This window comes from Bombus bifarius, unplaced genomic scaffold, assembly GCF_011952205.1.
Source record: "Bombus bifarius isolate JDL3187 unplaced genomic scaffold, Bbif_JDL3187 scf7180000009200, whole genome shotgun sequence".
In the NCBI taxonomy this organism is placed as follows: Eukaryota; Metazoa; Arthropoda; class Insecta; order Hymenoptera; family Apidae; genus Bombus; species Bombus bifarius.
The window spans coordinates 1,367,604-1,383,476 of NW_022884965.1; the positions used below are offsets into that span (position 1 = coordinate 1,367,604).

The window sequence follows — 15,873 nt, forward strand, 5'->3', positions numbered from 1 at the left end:
AAAATATAAATTTTATAACCCTGTCAATCGCAGTGTTATACCCTCTCAAACACCCCTATTATCTTAACGGAAATCAGGGGATCGATCAACTCGTGGTGTCGATTATTATAATCGTAAGGGGAATTTGCGACTCCCGTTGACGTCTTTCTTCGCGATTGCGTCTCCCCGCGATTGATCGAAAATACAGAGATTCTCGTAACACGAAAAGGCGTTTGCTCTTTGTCGAAGACAATGCTACTTTCGAGTAACTATAACTGTAGCTGTGGTTAAATTCATCGACGTGTCGGTATGGGGAAGAAACGTATTTTCTAGAGCATTGCCTCGCGGAATGATACGGCTGTTACTCAAAAGACGTGTACCATCGCGAGCAAGATATATAATGGCGCGTGATCTATAACTCTCGGATAAAGCATCTGGAAAGCGTCGGTACATTGCTGGTAACGACGCCATCTTTTATCTCGTGTCATTTCGGCGTAACGATGATCGAGGATCGGTTGGAACGGTCGCATTTATTCGTAGACACGCTCTTTCGGTGCTAGTTCATTTGCTCGATCCAGCTGCAAATTTCAAACTGCCGATACGAGGACGAGTATTGGCGAGAAATCGATCCACATAATCCAGTCTTAGATCCCAGGCTACTGACTTTGTTTCTCTTCTCAAGTACGTACAACTTCCACTTTCTTCGGTTCTTCTAGACTACCTCCAACGACCACTGTCGCCGTCTGACAAATGTCCACGGCGGCAGGAAGGCGGCAGCTCGAATCGAGCGGAAAATATAGCAAAGTATCGGCCGATCGACCGAGACAAAGCGTCTTCCGCGTAGCTTCTACGCGGAGACAACAGCAACTGCGGATTTCAGTAACGGTACACGCGCGTGTTCAACGTACGACGCGTGCAAATCGCCGATCTTCGATCGACGTCTCTACGTGGAATCGGTTACAACCTTATTTCTCCTGCTCTTACGGGAAATCGTATTCCGAAACGTTGCAGCTGCTACCGACGCGACGATCGTTAGAATTTTTCCACGAAAGCTACCTCGACTATGGCTACGTCGATTTCGACCAATATGAAACTCGAGACGGAGCATCGAGCGCGTTCGATGGAAAATTGGAACGATGTTTCGCGAACGTGGTCTGTTGACCGACCGCTTAGGGGCGAATTACAAACACTCGATTCGAGATCCGTGGAACTGTCGCCGACAGAGGGTCGCTTTGTTTTTCCATCCGACCCTCGACGAGGGAAAGTCGTGCTGCAAGGTTCCATGGAATTTTTGGAGTCACCGGCCATAGAGGAAATTTGGGTCGATTGGCTGCAGCCGATTCAAAGTTGGCGTTTTTCGACGACAACCTGCGACCAAGTTTCTCCCAATTCGTTTTTCCGATAAAAGTTGAAGCATGTTGAAGTGAATGGGGAACTTTGATGTTTGAAATTTTAATGAAAAAGAACGTCGTGATTTCGATGTAGAGGATCGGAATTTTTTACCAGCATATTCGATCCCCTGCTCGTAGTAAATTTTCCCTTATCGGTGATTACGTCGCCGATCGGCTTGCTTCTACCGGCAAAGCTCCAAGCGTTCGTCACGTTATCGGTAGCTGGCGTTCGTCGAGTCAAACTTTCGACGCGTGGTAGCATGCCGCGGTGAAGTTGCAAGGGAATAGGACGGACAGCTTCGTTTCCTAAACGTCCTGGCCGGATAGCAGGAAGAAGGGCACGGAAGGGAACGTCACGTAGGCTTGAAACTCAATTTCATCGGTGCCGCTGCATGCATCGAGTGGTTATATTTTCTTTCAGGTCGATCGACGTCACGGAACAATCGGCGTCCCAGCTGGTCGATTGTTACACGTAGCCTTGGAAAATCCACGTTTCTCCGCTGCTGTATCCGCCGGAAAAATGATGAATACCTTGCACGCGAGACGAATATCGATCGCCCAGTCTTTTAATAAGATCGACTTTCTGGTTTGTCTCGTCTTCGAGAGAACGTGACTACGTCCCCACTGAGATTTATACGATTCGTCATTGTGCTCGTGAATCGACTCTTGCTTGGTAGCGTAGTTTAACAACGATCTCTGTGGCAGACGTACGGTAATACAGCGATAGTTACAAGATAATTCCTAGTTAAATGGAAAATTACTTGGTATTCCGGAAGAAAATCATCGACTAAACGTTGAGACCGTAGGTCGAGTGTTTATTTTTCACGCGATTAAAAGGATTCTCGGTTGCATCTTCGCTGTGAAAAAATCCGTGGTATCGAGGACGTGTGTCAAACACAGTGAAATTATCAGTGAGAGTATCAGCGTGGAGTGGAGTTCGCGGTCGGTGCACGAAAAATCGATAGTTTCCACCAAATAAATTTATCAGTTCGCCATCAAATTGCTGTCGCATTTCCTTCTCTGAAATAATATCTCGAAATATACATTTTTAACGAGTAGTGACGAGCTGAAAACTCCACGACGTGGTACTGTGCGCTAGGAAAATAGGAGAAATTCGCGAGGTGTCCCGGTAACGGAAGCGAAAAAGCTGGAAACAGAGCTCCGTCCTCCTGTGTTCTAGTTAACGTGTCACGAACTCTCCTCGTGTCCAACACGTATTCGCCTTATTTCGTTCGCTCGACAGGAAAAATACTTCGATAAGAAACGCGCGATTCATCGCGACTAAAGGTTCAAATCCCATCCAACCGTTTCATCCTTTTTTCTTTTCTTCGCTTCCATTTATGGATATGGCGACATCCTAAATCAAAGCATCGAGTAACTGGCGCGATGCGATGAAATTTACGACGTTCGAACGTTTTGCAACTAATTTTTAGAAATATACCGACTGGTTATCGACTAATTGGTTAAACAAAAAAAAAAACGTGTCATAATTTTTTAATGTATTTGCGCGCAGAATTGACGCGTGTATATGTATGTCAGTGTGCAGAGACAGCGACGTTGTCACGATACTCAAACAACGTGCGAACCGATTTGCAGACAGGTAGCGATTTAACTTGACTTCTCTCAGTTACCATTGGAATTCCTCTTTCGAGAACGCGCTATTTCAGCATTTTAACGCCTCGTATCCTCCCTCCCATTGCACGTTGTACCTTCGGAAGGAAGTACGAGACCCCGGTACTGCTACGTGGGGATGTACGTCGAGGTGGTGCAATTTACACCCCTGTGGAATATCCGAGAACATACGAGTTGTGAAACCGTTAGATCGTGTCGTTGCGTGACCGTTTGGAAACTCCAAGGTTTATGACAAGGTCTCGACTATTGAGCTAAAGAGAAGCGCTGCGATGACGTTAAAAATACATGGTACTGTAAGTCCGTTAAAATAACCCACGTACTATCTGAGCGCTGGCACGCAGATGCTCGTACGTAGCGTTGAAATTCAGTTTCTCAAAAATGACGATTGTTGTTGACCGTGGCATAAGGCTGGCCTAACGGAACTCTTCGTTACATCGCGCTAGAACATTCAACAGAAATAGATTTTCTCCTCTTTACCGGTATATATATTCGACATAGCCGAATACTGTCGTTCATCTCGATTAACTTTCAATATTTCGTAGGATCTTTTACTCAGGTTTCTATGCATTCGCTCGTCGAATGTATAAACTTAGAAACCGAATACGATTCCCTTGTCTGTTGATTCTTTACGAGTACCGGGATATCGGAAGCTGGTTTACACTTGTGACTAGCCGTTGACCAAGTAGCTGACGGAAACAGCGTCCGTTCTGTGGTCAGTCAGCGGTCGGTAGTGGTCACTTTCTCCAAAATCATTTCTGACCAACTACCTAACTTCCGTGAACGTGTATGGTCGTTGCCTTTCCAGTTTCACGCACAACCGCGTCCGCTCTTGATCAATAGTACGAAATAATGTATGATCCAGCAGCTTCTCTTTGGTATCACCGTCATCGAGACAGCCAATCGGGATGAAGCGGATTCGGAGCTTCGGTGGACGCAAAAAGGATTTTCCAGGAGGAATTTCCGTGATAAAAAGCGGGGAACATCGACGAGCGAGTTCCATTGAGCGCGAAACATTTACGACAAGAAATGGTGCAAGTAAGAGGGATTTCAGCGATATTAAAAAAATGTTTATCGCAGAAACATCAAAGAAGGGATTGTAATAAAAGGAGGTAACGCAAGTGTACTTAAAAAACAAATTGAAACAACCGAAAGAAATGAAACGGATAGAAGAGACAGAAACAGCAAAGAGTAACAGAAGGGAATACCATCGATCGAAGAGCAAACCTGATAGAACTATAAAAAGAAGAGAACGACATCGTTGATAAATGAAAATTCTGAGACTTTCTAGCACGAAACCGACATCGATATCTGCCAACTTTCAAACACGTCTATACATATGTCAGAAATCTGAGTATGGCAGCTTTTTAGGTGGAACGGGTTCGAGCTACAAAGTTGTCAATGCGAAAGTACGGCACGATGCAAACTATGCATGATCTGTAGTCTGCAGCCTGGAGGTGGTTTTCTTATCCGTAGTTTCTCCTGCCGAGGAAAATAAGGAACGACGATCGAACCATTAAACCAAAGCTTCCCTTTTCACGGTCATAAATAAGGGTAGCTGTCGAAGTGTCGCTGCATTATCAGGGTATCTGTTCCCCGTGGTCGGACCGCGACGATTCATCACGATTTTATTCCATGCTTTCTAAGAGTCGTGCAACGCCACGAACCTCACGTTCCTGCTTCACTTTGGACTTGTCCGAGGCGGGATTTATCGAGATTTTTCGATCGTTCTTTTACCGATTGTTCGTTTGAACGGATACTCGGCCATTATCTTAAGAAAGTCACGAAATTAATCTGGCTTATAGCGACGAGAAAGTAGAGAATGGTGAAACCGTTGGCTCTAGGAGTCGGTTCGAAGGAACGTCTTACGGTCACAGAACTTAATCTGGAATGTCTGACAGCCGGAGATGTACACTGTACGTGTCTAACTACAGAGGGCAGCGTGCAGAGCAAACCGTTCTCGATTACGACGCCGGTTGAAAAAGTTAAAAAGAGGTGTGGAGTAAGTAGATGGAAGACAGCGTCGCGGAACCTCTGTCGTTTTACACACAAAGGCTGCGTCGCCCCCGTGGCATTGTCCGCGTTCGAGGTGGAGCTCATCTCCACCTTCGAACCCGCGCCGCGTGTTCTCTTTTTTCCACTGTCTCACGCCGGCCTCGGGAACAATCGGTGACACTTTGAACTGCATGAAGAGGCGCGAGCAGCGTTACAAAGCCCACTGGAACGAATGAACGAACGAAAGAAAGGGGAAGGTAGAATGGCACTGTTCTTCCTCCAGCTTTCCACGCGAAAAGAAAGAAGACTTTTCCCTCGTTGTTGTTGTTGTTGTTGTTGTTGGCAGGCAATAGCCACAAAGTGTCCGCTTGTATTTTTTCAACACACCTTGTTTTCCGCGAAGAGAGAAACAAACTCGTGAGTCGAAACAGCAAAACGGTGTTGTTGTTTCGCGAGTGGAAAAGCTACTCAGCCCTTTTTCGTTGGGAAGCGCTCGAGACCCGGTGGATTCGCGTTTCACCGAGAAAGCACTGGATCAGCGGGTCTCGTGTTTCGTTAATCGGTTAACGCTGCATCCGTGGGATAGCGGAGCAACGCGGAGATTAACGCAACCGAAGAACGAAGGAGGCGATCGAGAAGAGAGGAGAGGCCTTAGAGAGCCACGAGACGAGACGCGGGTTCGAATCGGAAGACGCTACCTGTTACACGCCATTTCCTCGCTGTTATTAGCGATACAGACAGAGGAGCATGCGATTTATAGCTGAAAGAATTTATAGCTACAGATGGTGAATTATATCGAAACCGTTAACTCGCAGGCCACGGTTCGCGGAATCGGCGAACGCTTTTAAGAATTTACCTCGCGGTTTCTGCCGCGTCCCTCGTTCCATCCTCTCTCCGCCTCTTTGCTTTCATCTTCGTGTCTCTACCTCTGGTTTAAATAATTCTACGAAACCAGGTACTCGCGTGTCGCCTTGCGGAGAAAGAAAGAGGAATATTAGTTTTTTAGACACCGAAGGTTGGAGGGTTTAGCCGGGTAAAAAAGAAGAATGGAAATTGGACGAGGAACCGATGCATTCTTAATCTTCGAGCAGAGCTCGGCGAACTTATGAATTTAAATCATCTCCCCACCGACGGCTCGTTTCTAAGCGGGTACTTCCGAGGTGGCGAGAAAAATAGTCGTATCATCGATCCCTGTCTCAGTGCGCATTCATCATCGGTCAGTTCTACCCGCGCCGAGACGCGGCTGCTCGCGTCTGCTGAAAGATTGAGGCAGGTCCTGCCGGTTCCAACGAGAGTGAAAACCAACCTCCTCTTACATTGTCCATCTTCGATCCATTTTAAACTGCGAGCTCCTTCCACAAATATCTCCAGTGGTTTACTCTACTTTTTCCAAACGAATCTTCTCCCTTGAATTGTAATCAATTAGAAGGCGAAGCATCTACCATCGACGCGACATCGTCGCCATAAGTTTCCGTTGCTGTAAAACGGGACTCGTGTTTCATCCTCGAAGCGTCTCGAGATCGGCTAACGAGCGTATAACGGAAACGACCACACTTTGAGTTAGATTCTCGCACGGAGTTGAGGATTACTTATTTAAGCAACGACCTTTCCCTTTTCCGTCTGTGCCGTCAATCGACAGACATCGATCAGGTTCTTCGTCTTTCATCGAACGACTTCTCCGTTTCAAATTCTTTACTCCGGCTGGATATCAAATATTTAACAGGGGCTGCTGCAAAGCGACGACGCGATCGCAACGCGAAATAACGAGGCCCCTGTCGATGACTGGTGAATATTTGACGATAAACAGCGACGGCATTCGCGTGCAACGATTAATGCGCCAATGGCTGAGAATCCGGAGCTCGTTTGCATTTCACAGGGATTGTATAATAATTCCAATATACCGGTCGATGATCGTAATTGAACGGCCTCTCTAGAAAAAGGATATTCAGCAGTCTTGCCCGGAGTCTACCCATTCGAGGACTACTTCATCCGCAGACGAGAGGACGCGTTCCAATTGTGGTTTTTACAGAGATGTCGCGGAGACCGATCTCGTACGATAATGACATCGATCGGGTATTTTATTTAATGCCAGGTGTCCGTGAAATTCTCAGCATGTCGTCCGACTTGGTTAAACCGCGACCATCGAGAATTCTCCTACTCTCTTCTATCTATCCAGTCACCGATCTAAATGACATCCTTTCTCCATAACGAACACCTTTCACGCCGCTTTGCAAACAAAAACGATAATTTTCCGCTCGTTTAAATATTTTCTTCAACCACTCTTATCTGGTGTGTCATCGAGGTCCCGTGACGGTTTTATTTCGCCCGGCGTCTCTTGCGTCCCCGATTCGACCCAGCCGAGCGTCCATTAGCCGAATTAACGAAGAAACACGAGCGTGTTCCGCGCGAGAGGACGCTTTTGATAGCGGGGCGTTGGTTTTTCCGTAAATACGCGGGAAATATTTCGACGAGCACGCCAGTTTCGTGTCTCTCCGTCTGTTTCATCGACCGCGGCTGACCTTCCCTGTTGCAAAATCGTTGCAAACTGCGGTACAAGCTCTCTAGTCATCGTCGATTTTGCGTAGCCTATGATTATTCGAAGCGTGCACAGGCATCACCGTCCCACGGATTATCATTTCTATTGGGGTGAACCGCGAGAGTGCTTGCTCTGTCAGTTTTCCGCTAAATCGTGTACACACGTTGTGCAAACAGGACCGCGTTCTACGATATCCCATTTTCGGCGAACACTCGCAGCGTATCGTAGAACAAAAAAAAGATCCCCCGTTTCAGGAAATCCACGGCTTAAGTCGGCACTTTATTTGTCATACGTGGAAACGAACGAGAAAACAGCATGGAAATTGCCAAGTTCTCAGCTGCCGGGCTTTTAGGGCGTCTACTATCCTGCCCGATCTTAATTAACTTCGATCTATTTGGTCGGTCGTGGTGGTTCACTCGCGTCTGCAATATCCTGGCAATATTCGTGACCCTTTCACCGGAATCCATCCTCGGCGATGGATCGAGCGGACGCCACGAACCTGCCGCTCGCATTCACGAGCCTAAAACGGACGATAATCGGGATGCACGTGGAAGGTATTCGCGTTTACAGTGTCCAAGTTCGTAATGGACGCGTGCAGGGGAGAGCGAACGGGCGAAACGTCGACGTTATCGCGACGAGATAACGTATTCACGTCGATGAATATTCAGGGAACGGGGGCAAATTTTGCGAACGCCTCCGTGTCGATTTCGTGTCATGCTCGGCTATGTGTACGGGGCTTAAGCTCCATCGTATGTCGAGCTATTTAGACCGCGACAGGCTCGGGAACGTGTCGTGGCAAGACGATAACGTTGCATAAGGCTGAGCGAGCAAGATCGACCGCCCTGACGATCGAGACAGTAGTTTCTGTTTCGTGCAAGTGGGAAAATTTGGTGAATCGTGTTCGAAATAAAAATTATCCCTCGCGGTCTCTATGTCTCGCGATAGGAAAGTAGAAGAATTTTATTTCTGAAACTTACGAATTTATAATTCGCATCGCGTGTTTTTCATAAATCGTCAGAAATTCGGAAATGATGATGATATATCGTGTCCATATCGATTTCGATCAATTTGAACGTTCCAATCTGAATGAGAAACGCGTTTAGATGTCTCTGATGCACAGGGTCGAGGCGAGAGGTAGTAATTTCTCGAAAGATAGGGCTCGGATCTCGAGGCTGCGAGGAAAGTGTACGCGAGTTATCTTGCGGAACATGGCGCGACGCCATCTTCTCCGTGACGTTCAGACGAAAGTGGATGAAACCGTGGGACGTTGGTTTATCGAACTATCGAATCGACCTCTCTCCAATCGGCTCGGCCGCTTGAGATTCAGCAGCGATAGCCGCGAATATCGGACCGAAAGAGTAGCTTCTCTCGTCTAGTTTCGCGATAAGAAAACGATTAACGATTCTAGGGCGTATCATCGATTCCGTGGAAAGCCCTTCGTGTATTAATGCTCCGCTTCTTCTTCTCTCTCGTTTATGAAAAAGAAGCATTCTTGTCTGGAAAAGAATCCCTCGAACGTTTTAAATAGGTTCGAAGAAACGCGATGGCAAAGTTGGACAAAGATCTGGCGCAAATTAACAGCACCGAGTCACCGAGAGTCGAGGAATTGGAAAAGAAAGCCTCTCTTTCTCTCTCATCGGAGTTAATTTCCAAGAATCTCGGTACGATACTTGAGAAACAATCTACTAGGTCACGAAGGCCTCCGAGGTAATCGAAGATCGAAATAAACCACTTCTGTTTCTTAGTTTCTCGCGGGCTGATTTTCCTCGCGTGCCTCCTGCTTTCCTCGAAGCGATATCGGCAGAAAATGGGAGCGCACGTCAAAGAATAGAACGGAAAAGAAAATTAGGCGCAGACTATGAATTACCGGTACAGAGAATTTGCCGCGTGTTTATACGCGTACGATACTCGTTAATCGACATTCGAGCCAAGCATAATATAACCCGGCAAAATCAAGCTCTGCATGATTAATTTAGCGTAACAGCTTGGTAGGGTGGGGCTGAACCATGTAAGTAACGTATATACTCGGTGCGCCAGTAAAAACATCCCCTCGAAACTCCATCCAAAGACAACTTAGGTTTCCGTGTTATAACAAACCGACTGCCAATTCCACGTTCTCTTGCCTACAAAGCAAACCTCTCTGCCACTCGGAACATGAAGTTTGAAGGAATCTCGGGACACACCCCTGTTAACGAGAAAATTCATTTATCGACGAGAGCTCGAACGAGCTTAGTCGGAGGCCGCAGGCGTCGATCCGTGGAAATACTTTCATTCCCGCGGTGACACGCGTCTCGAGCAGAGGGGCCTCTGTAATCACGCCCCGATTTTTCCCCTCGAGTCAGCCGCAAATTAAATAAGACAAACCCCGTTAGGGGAGCGTTCGCTCTGTCATATGGTAGATTCGCTTCTTCTCGCTGCGCGCGTTTCTCGCCATGCAACAGGCCTTCGAATACGTCGTGAGTGTGGCCTGTGGCAAACGTTCGAACAGTGTTTGGTGCGTTTTTAGGTCGTAAGGTTCGAGGACGATACGCTTCTTCGTCGTTCTTTCGTTTATTTTTAAAGGAACGATTATAGATCAACGGGATAGCGAGACGGTGTTGCTTAATCGTTTCCGACTCCTCCTCATTCCCATTGTTTCTCGAATGCACGAACAGCCGCCACCGCTTCCCTCGATCGATTTCGGATACGGCTAAACTCGAGTTACGCGCCGCTAAATTTCCACTCGGCCGGAGAATCCGTCCTCTCGGAAGCGTAGATTCCTCGCTCCTCCCTGTGCTCGCTACGTTTTGCAAATTTGACTATGCGAGAACGAGACTGGAATGTGGGATTCGGCGGTTGAAAAATATCCGATTGATCGGGGTTTGATTAACGAGCGCGGAATTGAACGAGTGCGCGGAGAACGATTTCAGGTTTATTTCCCATTTTCGATACCATCCCTGAAACCGTTTCTCTTCCTATGTCTTTTAATCAAAGCACGCTGTCCCTTTCGCTCGTAACTTTAATCCACGCCACTAATCGGATCCGCGGAACAGGCGGGAAAAATCAAAGGGACGCCGTTCGCAGAACATCCTTTTCATCCGAAGGAACAGAATTTTCGCCACGAGGCCAGTTTTCAGCAACGTCGACCTGTTTGAACGCTTGTAATAGAATAAAGGGAGAAGCAGAGTGTTCCCGGAGCAGGGATAGACTGACCTAATGAAAAATTTACGATCGAGCATTCTCTGAGAAGAAACGGGAGAAAGAGGAAGTAAAGCCTGGTGAATACAACCTCCCCGTTTCCTCCCGTCTTCCGACGCTTTTACTCAACGCGAAAGACACTGGAAAGTGGTCGCTCTAGCATTTTCAACCCCGTTGCCGTCTGCAATTCTTCGCAATTCCCGGCAATTTCTCATTCTGCTTTGCGATTGCTTTACATATTAGTCATACCGTGGATCGTGTGAAAAGTTGGCCTCGACGAAAGATTCTTCTATCGAGGGGAAAGTTGGTCGGTAATTCATACATGAAATAAAGTCGGAATAAATAAGACGCTTGTTCAATTTTAATGACTGGCAAGGGAATTAAAGAGAACCGCGATGCTCTATTAATCCAGTGACCCACAAACCTCTTAATTTATTGTGTACTTATAACGCGAAAGTCGACGAATTAATTAGGAAAAAAGATGTGCTCGCGAAGGAACGCGAAATAAATGCAAATGCGCGCGATTTTCGTTGGTCCTTGTTAACTTTGGCTAACGTCGTTGACTTCACGGTTCAGGGAGACTACAGGAATAAAGGAATCCTCGACACGTTATCCAGCTTTATGTGAAATTCGAAGCTCGCTGCGCGTCCCACCCCGTCCTTCTCGTACGTACGCTTTCAGAATCGAACGTAGAGACTCTTGGCAACCATAGAGAGATGCACAGAGAGGCGCATACAGAGTTGGCGAACTGTATACAATTGACGAAGCTACGCGTCGAATCGATGCCCATTGCCCTTTTCCCTTTGCGGGCGGCAGAAGCCCGGTTATAATTAACAAGAGTTGCATTACGGATATCTCTCCTTGCAAACCGAAACTCGATTTACGTACGAAATGCAGCTGCAGATTTGCACAGCTCGACTTCAAGATGTAAATAAGCATTTCGTTCCATTTCTTTTCTTTTCTTTATTCCCATCTGACGCGCATTTAAAAAGCTTTTCGGCCTCGTTGGAGCCTGCAAACCCATTCGCCAATAATCGCTCCATCCGACTGACAAACAGCGATACCTTTCGCAATCATCCTCCGTATACGGTTCTATAAAATTAACGAAGTTCATCGTACTCTTGTGCTGGCATATTCACGATCGGCGGATAGGTTTTCTCCAGCGAATTATTTTTACGTTACGGTGGGAGAGGAAACAGGAAATAACGGTAAGCGATTACAATGAGACCCAGTGATGAGTTCAAGAGAAAACGGACGCTCTGACAGTTAGCTCGCGTTTTAATTGGCAACCGTAATGAAATCTAACGCGTGAGCACCGAATTCTAGAAGCGTTCAACTCTGGATCCTCGTTACGCCATGCAATCGTTAATTATCTTTGACAGTCGGCTGTATTCGATGACCCGCTGGTACTTCGACCCGCGCAACCCTTTCCAGAGACAGTCTCTCCGCGTCAAAGTTACCCTCTCGTAACCGGTTAACGCTCGTTGGTACGATGTTATTCTAGAGGCGGTAGATTCGAGGAGAAACGATTCCAGCGAGCAACAAGCCCCGACGAAGAAAAAGGGAAACCTGTGAAAGTGTAACGCGAGCGAACGACGAATTAACGGCGGTTGAAAAAACGTGCTTTTTAATTAATCGCGGAATTAACGAGTTCTCCGAGGAGCCGATGGGACCGCGACGCACGACCTTTAATTGCAAATCGGAAGAAAATCGCGCGCCACCGAAAGAAGGAAAGAAGCAAGTTCGCGAACGTTGAGCAAAGAGGAAAAAGTGGTAGCGAGTTTCGAGGATAGCCACGCGTCGGGAGGACAATCGAACGAAAATAATCGCGAAACCGTGCCAAGGCACGATGCTGGCGTGCGTTTATCCGGCGGAGAACTTCAAGTCGAAAGCCGTGACGGTGAAGCTCCGGCACGGCCGATCCAAGAGAAAACCGAAGCTGCTGTCCGTGAAGGAGAAACCGGCAGACGGCAAGCAGCCGGAATGCGACAACACCCGTAAGCTCGAGAACGAGGTAAGCTCTCGCTTCGTATTCCAACCCCTTGCTGCCATCGACCACGAGCTATTACCGACTACACTTCTCTCTCCCTACCTACTTTCATCCTCTGCGATTCTCTATTTGTTACGTGCGAGTTTCTTCCCGTTCCGCCGTTATCTTAGAAAGACATCACAGCCACGAGAAACTTCAATTATCGGTTTTATTGTTATTTTATCGCTGTGCAACCTGGACAGTGTATTCTTGACTTTTACGAATACAAGGCCGCGAAGAGAAGGAAAAAAGTAACGGAAGGTAATTTCATGGCGAGATAGATCTCGTTAAACCTGCACGATCCTCCATCGGGATCGTTATCTCTGTCGCCACTGTCCCGCGGAATTTTTTCCCATTTTACGTGCTCGCCGTCCTCCATCCAATAAATAAATCAGCCATTTATCTCGGACGGAGGACGTTCATTACTTCCTCGCGATAAAACGTGGCCGCGCTCGGAGAAGGCGGGCCAAGAAGAGGGAACGCGTCATAGTTCACAGGGACTGGATCGGTTGGTTGATCGAATAAATAATAGTTACGGCCACTTAAACTGCCGCGAGATAACTTTGTAAGGCGGAGGCAGCTGGGATTATTTCGATGAAATTCCCTTGTTATTTATGCCTTCTCACCGGCAAAATGTCTCTTCGTCGGTGAATTTCCTTAATTACCACCCCCCGCCCCTCATCCCAGTACCGTGTGCCGCTTCGTGCCAGAGTATCTGACCGCTTATCACCGATGTTTATTTAGCCGTGTTTACCAAAATTATTACAAATTTCCTATCTCGAGATCTACGTACGTGAATCGGTACGACGATAAATAAACGCTGTGTGGGGTAAGGAGACGCCACTGAATTGGATACTGATCTTCCTATATTGGTAATTATTGTCGTTGGTGATTGCGCTTTGATGATTCCCACGCAACAATCGCCATATGTACACCTGGCGATCGTAACGACATGCGTGGTCCGTTTCCGCGAACGTTTTAACTTTCGTAATCCGTTTCGACGGGGTGCTACTCGTCGTCGCGTCGCTATCGAGCGTGAAAAAAAAAGAGAAAGAGAACGAAACGTTCGAACATAACGGCAAAGATAATTCCTTTCAATCGTACGAATGCCAATAGTCGAAATCCTACAAAATCGTCCGGGTTCTCGAGAAACATGCCGCTAAAGTTCTCAACGAGAAGCTGTTGATAGAGTCGCGCGTCGTTCCATCGTGTCCGCGTTCCACGCGATTCAATCGCGCGCTCGTTCGCTGACCGTTACGAACAAATGCTTTCGAAAAAGTTACAGTATAGTCGTTGGCAGTGTCGTGTTGCGCGATAATCGTCGGGAATTGTCCGTTGGCTCGATTTTCTCTCCAATACCTCTTCCCTCCCCCTGCTCGTCTCTTTTTAAATGCCACTGTTCCATTTCTCGCGGCTCGTTCGTTTGCTCTCCAAAGGAAAATGGCGCGGTTTGCACTAAAAATTCGACGTTTAAACGGCTGCCCAAACGAGTCTATAGTCGTTGCGAAAATTTCACTTTAAGGAACGTTCCGGAGCAAACAACGCGCCAGATATTCTTCTTCGTTCTCGACTTTATTCGACGGTGGCAGAGGCAGCTGCCGCCGTTTCTCGTACACAAGGCGAATTTACTCCTTGGAAGCCGGAGCTTCGTCTGGAAATAGGGCAATTCGTTCGGTTCGAAGGATTTTCCCGGCAAACGATTCGCGACGGGAGAATTTCCGAGCCACCCGTTAGACCGTGATTGCCGGACTCGCGTTTAACCCCGACCTCCGGCCGAAATGAGAAAGGTCAATATGCCGCTCATTTGAAGAGGCTTAGCTCTGGTAATGCTCGACCGGTTTCGTTGCTGGCCATGTTTTTACTGGAAACCCTTGATGGATGCCCACGCCGGACTGAAACCACTCCTTTGGTCGCTGATTCTCTTTATTCCCCGATTCCCTGAGTCGAGAAGCAATCAGACCGTTCGCCAGAATTTGGATAACGAGAATATGACGCTATATTTGCATCCGCTTATCTCATGCTCTGTTATCAGTGATCGTGTCAGATAGAAAGCGACAATTCGGCGCCCTACGCGTTCAAAACGCGATCTCTTTCGTTTAACGCGGTTGATGAATCTTCTTAGAGCCATATTTCTTCTATCAATTAATCCTGATGTTAGCCCATTCCGTGTATTATTTGTCTCGTAATTCGTATTTCTCTCACATATACAGATTATGTTTACGTTAGTCTTACACTCTCAGGTTATTCATCTTCGTATTTAATTCTAGTCAAGTACATTTCGCCGACCGAACGTATAAATAAACGATTAGAGAAGCAACAAGGTAGAGACAGGCAGAACGTTGTCTCCGTGGAACGTATTATCGCTATTTATCTTATTTACGAGCGCACCTACCTAATCTTTGCGGCCATTAACGATTAATAAGACACATAACGAGAATGTACGAAAAACGAAGTAGGAGAATACGGCAAGCAGATTTACAAAGGTAAATAACAGTATCCATACATTCTCAGCATACAACGTTCAATTACAGCGTAGTACAGTGAAATGAACTTCAACTGGAATTAACGCGATACAGTGTATGTTAGAGCCAAGCCCTTAGCTTGCAATATCGTAACTGGCGATACAAATTACTATTTTTTGATAAAACAAAGAAAATCCTCGCGATGCTTCTTACGATTTAGACGCGTCTGAATTTCGTTTGGAAGGGCAAATTTAATTTTTTTTTATTAGAAGACGTTGCTACAATTTAGAAGACGATCTACGGACAGAACGCAGTTACAGTGATTGCTCTTATTGGGCTGATTTTTAGCTGCAAGATGACAGCGTTGTCAGTTCAACGTGCCTTCGTGGAATGTAATATCGAGCGCCGTTGAAACATTTGAAATCGTCGTACGCGAGAATCGAGCGAATCCATTCTCGCAAAGAGGCAATTCGACCGAATATTATTTGCAAACGGAATATCCAAAGATCGCGACTTCCTGTTTGTCGTTCATAAAGCTGCCTTTGAGGAACACGCCAGATAGAAACGGCGAATGATATCGAGAATTCCGTGGGACGTGTCTCTACGACGCTGTCTCGCTTCGAATCGAGAAAGGATTGGTCGGAGCTTCTACCGCCTAGAGTGCTGCAAGTCTCC

At 46.8% G+C, this 15,873-nt stretch overlaps 1 protein-coding gene across 5 annotated transcripts in view; it reads left to right on the plus strand.

Moving 5' to 3' along the window:
- Window positions 1–15,873, plus strand: part of LOC117214310 (putative uncharacterized protein DDB_G0271606) — a 108,218-nt gene that overhangs the window by 59,922 nt on the left and 32,423 nt on the right. For 2 of the 5 annotated variants that reach the window (XM_033460306.1, XM_033460305.1), the window contains exon 2: window positions 12,212–12,721. The exons of the other annotated variants lie outside the window; for them this stretch is intronic. In XM_033460306.1, the coding sequence (XP_033316197.1) occupies window positions 12,557–12,721 (165 nt within the window). In that variant the 5' untranslated portion in view covers window positions 12,212–12,556. The remainder of the gene's footprint in view (window positions 1–12,211; window positions 12,722–15,873) is intronic. 5 annotated transcript variants of the gene reach the window in all.